This window comes from Arachis stenosperma, chromosome 4 (assembly GCF_014773155.1).
Source record: "Arachis stenosperma cultivar V10309 chromosome 4, arast.V10309.gnm1.PFL2, whole genome shotgun sequence".
Classification (NCBI taxonomy): Eukaryota; Viridiplantae; Streptophyta; class Magnoliopsida; order Fabales; family Fabaceae; genus Arachis; species Arachis stenosperma.
This window is the reverse complement of record NC_080380.1, coordinates 75,308,444-75,316,586: the sequence shown is the minus strand read 5'-3', so window position 1 is coordinate 75,316,586 and position 8,143 is coordinate 75,308,444. Positions and strand designations below refer to the sequence as shown.

Sequence of the window (8,143 nt, the reverse complement as noted above, 5' to 3'; positions counted from 1 at the left end):
TACTCTTCTTATCTTCTAGTTAGCTCTTCAAGTCTTGGATATGAACCCTTGATCTTTAGTTGAAGCAGTTACAGTCTTCAGTAGGCTCAACTTTGCTTGCAGAAAGAATGTGAGTCAGGCATGGTAAGACGTTAGTTAGGACGTTAGTGGCATTAACGTTAGGTGTAAACTTGGGTTCGAAAGCGTTAGTAACGATAACTTTGTCACTAACGTTCCAAACCAGTTGATCCACATTAACTTCAATCTTAGTAGTACTAACGTGACCACTAACGTAGCCTCTTAGCCCTTTGCAAGCGTTATTGGCTCTCACTTTTACCAATAATGCTACTCCTTGTCCCTCTTTCCCATGTTAATGATCCACGTTAGTGTAACTAACGTGGCCCTTAACGTGGGCATGCCCAAGATCAAGGGCGTTAGTGACACTCACCTTTGTCACTATCACTTCAAAACGCCCCTTCTTTCCACGTTAGTGCCTCACGTTAATGACATTAACGTGACCACTAACGTGGTTGTGCTTGCCATCTCCAATGTTAGTGACAAAGGTTAGTGTCACTAACGTTGGCCCATCATTCATTGCTCCACGTTACCATTCACGTTAGTGGTCTTAACGTGACCACTAACGTAGGCAATCTTGGCCTGATCCAGCATTAGTGACAAAAGTGAGTGTCACTAACGTTGGTGATCTCTTCTTTATTCCACGTTAGAGTTCACATTAATTGAATTAATGTGACTCTTAACGTGGCTATGTGTGGCCTTTTGGAAGGTTAGTGGTGTTTACTTTTACCACTAATGCTGGAGCTTCCCTTTCCTTCCACATTAGTTCCCACGTTAATGTAACTAACGTGGAAACTAACATGGGTTATGATGGCTTTCGAAGGCGTTATTGGTGATAACTTTTCCACTAACGCTGCAAGCTTGCTCCCATTCCACGTTAGTAGTCACGTTAGTGAGACTAACGTGGCGGCTAACGTGGCTCTTCTTTGCTTCTTTTGTCCTGAAATCAAACAAATAAGGTGCATCAAAGCTTTGTTCCAAGTCATGAGATCATGCATCCTCCATTTTGTCATTCAATTCATGCATAATTCTCATGAAATCATGTAAAGATCACAATGTTTTCTTGAATCAAGATGTAAGTGTATTTTTACCCAAAACTGCTTATTTACTAAGAAAATGCATGAAACTACCCTAAAACAGTAAAGAAAAGGTCAGTGAAACTGGCCAAGATGCCCTGGCATCACAACACCAAACTTAAAGCTTGCTTGTCTCTAAAAAAGTACTGAAGCATAAGAATGATGAATGAAAGAACAAGAGAAACAAGTCCTTATTATAGTAGTCAAGTTCTTGGTTTATGGGGTTTCATGCATAGCAACTTAGGTTCATTCCTTTACTGGTTTTCAGGTCATCATCATGCTCTTGAATACTCGCTCGATTGCATCCTATGAGATCCTTATTCATTGATCCCCCCTTTCTTTTCAGGGTTTATTGCATTCTTTTAGACTAAGTGCTTTGTGAGGGGGCGACTCTTTAAGATAAGCTTTCAGCCAACACTCTCGAACTAGTTGGTTCAAGGTGCTAGGTGTTGAGACACCCCTAAGGACCTACTCCCTCAAGTCTCTCTCCCCCATACATGCACACCACAGGCATATGGTTCGTTATTTTCTTTTCTTGAGGCCTTAGTGTCCAGCACCTCTTTGGGTTACTAAGTGTTTTGTAGCAAGGTTGCTCTTGATAGTGGATTTTCAGCTAATAATCCTGGGTTAGTTAACCCAAGTTACCAAGTGATGAAGTATTCCTGAGAACTTATTTATCCAAGCAGATCCTTTGCACAAGAACACCACAGACACATGCCTCAAGATTCAAACCCTTGGTGCCTAACCTTATTTCTTATTCTTTTTTCTTTATTTTTCAAACTCTCACCGTTCTTTTCCTTTTTCTTATTAGGATCTTGTTGTTTAGCTAGTCTCATAGAATGTGCTTCAAGCATATGATTCAGAACATCTAGTTGCCTGTATACCTTGTTGGTGAACCAACTTAGCTAATCAATTACCACACCACAAACATTAAGAACTTACTTCACAAGATGAACCCCACTCTGGTTTTTCATAACATTTTCGTTTATTTAGCTTAAAGGACAAGCATACATTTAAGCAGGATGAAACTGAAAACCAGAAACTTAGACCAGCAACCCCGATATGTGAATAAAGAAGAACAAGCAGAATATAAATTTCCATGAGAACAAGATTCAATCATACTTCCAATTAAAGTACTACAACTCAGAGACAGTTAAATACAATACAACCTCTTGATGTCTTCCTATTTCTTCCTTGTCATCATCATCCTAGCTTTTGCATTCTTATTTGTCTCCTTGGATGATGGTGTATGGTTGTTCCAAGGGATTGATTGAATTCCTGTAAAACTATTGGAAGTTGCTTGTTCCCCAAGCACTTGAAAAACAGTTAGCATGCATGTATGCTTGTGAATTTTTAACTTAATTTGGTGTGTGAATACCAAACTTAGTTCCTTACCTAATGCAGCAACTTGAATACATGCAGAAACCTCATGTGCTTTTATTAAGAAAACAACTATGAACTAGAAATTAAACTTCTGTCAAGTAGTTTCTCTGATTGTTAGAGTTAATACTTTATCATTGAAGGGTTGCAATGCGATCTTCAAATGAAGTCTTTAGTGGAACACCAAACTTAGAGTTCCACATTCACCCTTGGATTGTTTTGGTGTGCAACACCAAACTTAGCTATTCACAATACAGAGAACTCTACTTGTATCTTTTATTGAGATAATAATGAAAAGAAAACTACCTCAGGTTGGGTTGCCTCCCAACAAAGTGCTTTTTTTAGCGTCGCTAGCTCGATGTTTGGCCTTTGTCAGGGAGGTTGGTAATGCCTCAAATCTTCTCTTCTCGTAGTGAATCTATCTCCGTTGGCTTTATTAAGAATCTCCAAATGTTCCAAGGAGACAATTCTACTGATGGTGTACACTTAAGGTAGCTGAGATGGAATGGTAGGGAGATAAGGTGGGATAGATAGAAAATGAGCAGAGATTACTTCATCCCCTAGAGAGAAATCCTCTGTAGGGATCTTCTTGTTCCTCCATCCCCTTGGTGCATTCTTCCTTGTTTCTTTTAATGTTACCCTGCTCCTTGTGGCCTCTTTTTCCAGGGAAGTTTTGTTGCTAGTCTCATATGACTCCAGTGGGTTTAGCTCCTCTTGGGTTTCCCTTAGCAGTTGTGCCTTCTGACTGTATTGTTTGTCAACCAAAGGGATTCTCAGGTGTATTATTTGTGCTTCTGTGCTTGTTTCTTCCACCAATGCCTTATTGTGATCCTCCCTTAATTCCTTGTTTTCTTGATTTGCTTCATGTGAGGGTTTGAAGACATTGAAAGTAAGTTGTTCATCATGTATTCTCAGTATTAGCTCTCCTCACTCCACATCTATAAGGTAGCGTTTGTTTTCGGAGACAGGACACGGAGACATGGACAGCACATTCTTAAAAAGCGTTTGGAAGTAAAGACATGGACACTGAACATATTGTCTCCGGGACGGTTTTTTATACTTTTGTGTCCACTCTTTTACGAAGGACAATGATGGACACGGGATTTGGAAGAGGGACACAGACTGTTTTTATGAATTTTTTTTCTTTTTTGTCCATGGTGCTATTTTTTATTATTCCACTGTTACCCCTTTTTATTTTTTCTATTTTGCGTTGTTCTCAGAAAGTACTTTTTTACTCCATGCTCTTTTTCTATCTCTACGTTCTTTTTCTTTCTCTTTTTTTCTCAGGTACTCTCTCCTTTTTATAAAAATTTTTATTGAACTGGATAATTTCTTTTTTCTTATCATTTTTACTTCAACATCATTTTAACCTTATATTATATTATTTGATTTGTAATAAAAATAATAACAAAAATAATTAGTCTGGAGACTTTTAAAAGATAAATATTATAAAGGTAAAATTGATATTTTAAAATGCTAAAAAATAATTTATAAATTGTAATTGATTTTATATAATTTAAAGAAAAATTAATTTTTTGAAAAGAAAAATAAAATTTTAGATAAAAAAATTAATTTTCTAAATAAAAATAGATTTTTATGTGCAAAAATTAATTTTTTTCCATTTAAAAATGGATTCTTTTTTTAAAACTGATTTTGTATTTAAAATTAATTTGGCTTATTAACCTAAATGAAATTTTTTATTAATCAAACTCAGATTTTTTTTGTTAATATTAACCATATGTATTCCTACATATTAATAATAAATTTAAAAATAAATAATTATATTTATAAATTTTATTTTAATATAAATACTATTATATAATTTTTTATTAAAATTTTTGACTGCTTCAAATATTTTTTTCAAGTTCTCACTGTCTGTACTCCTACGTACTCTCATTATTTATTAAATTAGTTTATACTAAAAAATTTGGAATCACATGGCTATTTTAGTCATTTTATATAATATTTTAGTTTTGTCCATGTGTATCCAAACATAATACTGGACATTACATTAGTGTCCTATCCATCGTATCCAAACACGATACACAAAACATAATTTTTAATGTCTCTAGCCTATTGTCTTTGTCTCAGTGTCCTGTTCTGTCGTGTCTCTACAAACAAACGCTACCTAAGTGCTCTGGTTGTGGCTACGAATGGTCTTCCCAATATGATTGGATGGAGGTGACTCTCTTCAATCTCCAAGATAACAAAGTCTGTGGGAAGGAAGTAGTTCCCAACCTTCACCAACACGTTTTCAACCACTCCTATTGCTTGTTTTTGAGTTTTGTCAGCCAACTTGATGATTACATCCGTGGGCATTAGCTCATTGATTTGAAGCTTCTTCATGAGGGATAAAGGCATTAAGTTAATGTTTGCTCCCAGGTCATAGAGTCCCTTATCAATCCTTGTTTCTCCTATAGCACAAAGGATGTGAAAACTCCTTGGGTCCTTCCTTTTTGTAGGCAACTCTGTTTGAATGAGAGCACTGCACTCCTTATTCATCACTATTGTTTGCCCTCCCTTTAGTGAATTTTTCTTGGTCAGCAACTCTTTCATACACTTAATGTATGAGGGCATTTGTTGGAGAGCCTTGATGAATGGTATGTTTACATGGAGAGATGCAAACATGTCGAGGAACTTTGAGTACACTTTCCTTTCTACACCCCCCTTGAGTCTTTGGGGAAAAGGTGCATATGGGTTCAGAATCTCTTTCTCCCTTAGCTCCTTCCTTTGTGTGGGGTTGGTTTCTTGGTCACTCTCTTCTTGCTTCTCTACTGGAATATCTTGAGAGTGTTCTAATGATTTGTTCAGTTCTTTCACACTCCCCTCATCACTTATAGTAACCATCTTGCATTCTTCTCATCTTACATTCTTTGCTTCACCTCTCAGGTTTTTCTCTATGTCACTTGGGAAGCTATCAGTAGGCTTGGGAATCTGCTGAGAGAGATATCCCACTTGAGACTCCAGCCTCTTGATGGTGTCTCCCAGGTTTTTGTTATTAGCTCGCACTTCATCCTTGAACACTCTGTTGTCTTGGACTTCCTTGCATATACCTTCAAGTAGAGTCTAAATTCTAGAGAGTCTATCTTCGGATGGTGATGGTGAATTGAGGTAGCAGGGGTGAGAAGGGCCATTTTGGTTTTGATATGGATGTTGAGAGGTACTGTTGGGTGGGTGTTGATATGATCTCTGTGTGGAATGTTGGTGAGTTGCATTGTTGTTGGGGTTGTGACGTCTCTGATCTTGGCCTTGATCTTGTTGATTTACCCCACCCAAATTTTGGGTGGTTCTTCCAACCAGGATTATAAGTTTTGGAGTATGGATCATGGGCCGACCTAGGTGAGTTCCCAATATAGTTGGCTTGTTCACAGTCACTCTCTTCCTTTGTATTTACTCCTTTTTGAGTTGATGATGAAGTGGTGACTGCTGCAACTTGGTTTCCTTCCATCTTCTTGGTAAGGTCAGCTAACTGCTTGGTGATCATCTTGTTTTGAGCCAGCAGTACATCCATATGGTTTAGCTCCATCACTCCTCGAGTGTTGCTCCTTTCAAAAGCATAGAAGTAGTCATTCTCAGCTATAGTTTCGATGACATCTATGGCTTCTTCAATGGTCTTTTTCTTGTTTAGAGATCCCCCGGATGAGTGGTCTACTGCCTTCTTTGATTCATAAGAAAGACCATCAGAGAAAATGTGTAGTTGCACCCATTCATTGAACATGTCTGGTGGGAACCTTCTTGTTAAGTCCTTAAACCTCTCCCATGACTCATAGAGAGTTTCACCATCTTGTTGCCTGAAGGTTTGTACCTCAGCTCTCAACCTGTTGATTCTTTGATGAGGGTAGAATCACGCCAAGAATTTGTTCACCACATCTTCCCACGTTGTTAAACTCTCCTTTGGGAACGATTCCAGCCATTTAGATGCTTTATTCCTAAGTGAAAAGGGGAAAAAAAGCAGTCTATAGGTGTCAGGATGAACACCATTAGACTTCACAGTATCACATATCCTTAGGAAAGTGGTTAGATGTTGATTGGGGTCTTCTTGGGCGCTTCCTCTGAATGCACAGTTGTTCTGAATGAGGGTGATGAGCTGGGACTTTAGTTCAAAGTTATTGGCATGTATGGTTGGCATTTGAATGCTACTTCATGATGCCAAGGCATCTTAGGCTAGTTTCACTAGCATTTTTCTGTTAGTTTTAGTTGTTTTATGCATTTTCTTGAGCTTAAAGTAACCAAGAATGGTTAATTGAACAACAAAGCAATGAACCATCCAAAACATTATGATTTTGATGCAAATTCCATGAGTTTTTAGTGATATTACTTGAATGCTATGAATGGATGAATTCTCATGAAATTTTGCAAGACTTTGATGCAATTGTTTGGATGATTTCAGGGAAGAGAGGCTAGGCAAGGAAGCAACAAAATCAATAAAGGAAGCTTGAAATTTAAATGGGACGTTTAAGCTCCAGTTTAAGCCTAAACTGGAGCTTAAACGCCAAAATCATGAGAAGAGAAGAAATGCTGTAACTGGCGTTTAACCTCCAGTTTGACCTTAAACTGGAAGTTAAACGCCAGAATGAGAAAGGGCACTAAGAAGCATTCCACGTTTAACCTCCAGTTTGACCTCAAACTGGAGGTTAAACGCCAGAATGATGATTTGAACCAAGGGAGCATTCCACGTTTAACCTCCAGTTTAACCTCAAACTGGAGGTTAAACGTGTTATATGGAACAGCTTGACCATGCCTTCTTCAAACATAAATAACTTGAGCTACAAAACTCCAAATGAGGTGATTCAAAATGCATTGGAAAGAAGACATCTAGAGCTTTCCAAGCATATATGGCATGCATGGTGGATACTAAAAATTGAGGGAGAAAACAGCCCCGTAATGTGCATAGAAGAGCATAGTACCAACATGCAATCAGGCCAGCTGACCTCTTCACCTTCCATGGAGTATAACATGAGCTATAGAGATCCAATTGAGGTGCTTCCAGTTGCGTTAGAAAGCGGACATCCATAGCTTTCCAACGAAGTATAATAGTCTATATTTGGCATCAAATTGGCAAGGTTGACAAGAGAACAAAGTGACGACTCAAGAAAGGGGGGTGCAACGTTTGAGTGTAGTTTAATGGATCATTATCCTTTTTGGATCAATTATGTCACTCTACCCTTCAAGCAAGCAAGGCCCATCAACAACACCAAATCAAGCCCACAAGAAGCATTTCCACGTTTAACCTCCAGTTTAACCTTAAACTGGAGGTTAAACGCCAAAAGCAAGAGAGGCACCAGGAGCATTCCACGTTTAACCTCCAGTTTGACCTCAAACTGGAGGTTAAACGTGTTCGACCATTTCCTTCCTCCAGGGTGTTTTCTTCATTCCACGTTTAACCTCCAATTTGACCTCAAACTGGAGGTTAAACGTGTTCGATCCAAATTGCCTCCAGGGGTTGCTTTCTTTATTTCCAAGTTTAACCTCCAGTTTGACCTCAAACTGGAGGTTAAACGTGTTCGACTATGTACACTCCTGGGGTGCTTTCTTCCAATTCCACGTTTAAGTTTTAGTTTGACCTTAAACTGAAACTTAAACTTCAACTTAAACACCACCATTTGAAAAGGTTTCTGGGCCAAATATATTGA

At 38.2% G+C, this 8,143-nt stretch overlaps 1 protein-coding gene across 1 annotated transcript; it reads right to left on the bottom strand.

Moving 5' to 3' along the window:
• Positions 1–4,634: 4,634 nt before the first annotated feature.
• LOC130975103 (uncharacterized) lies at positions 4,635–5,357 on the bottom strand. Its single transcript, XM_057899935.1, has one exon. The coding sequence runs from the start codon at positions 5,355–5,357 to the stop codon at positions 4,635–4,637; it is 723 nt and encodes a 240-aa protein (XP_057755918.1).
• Between the last annotated feature and the right edge of the window lie 2,786 nt (positions 5,358–8,143).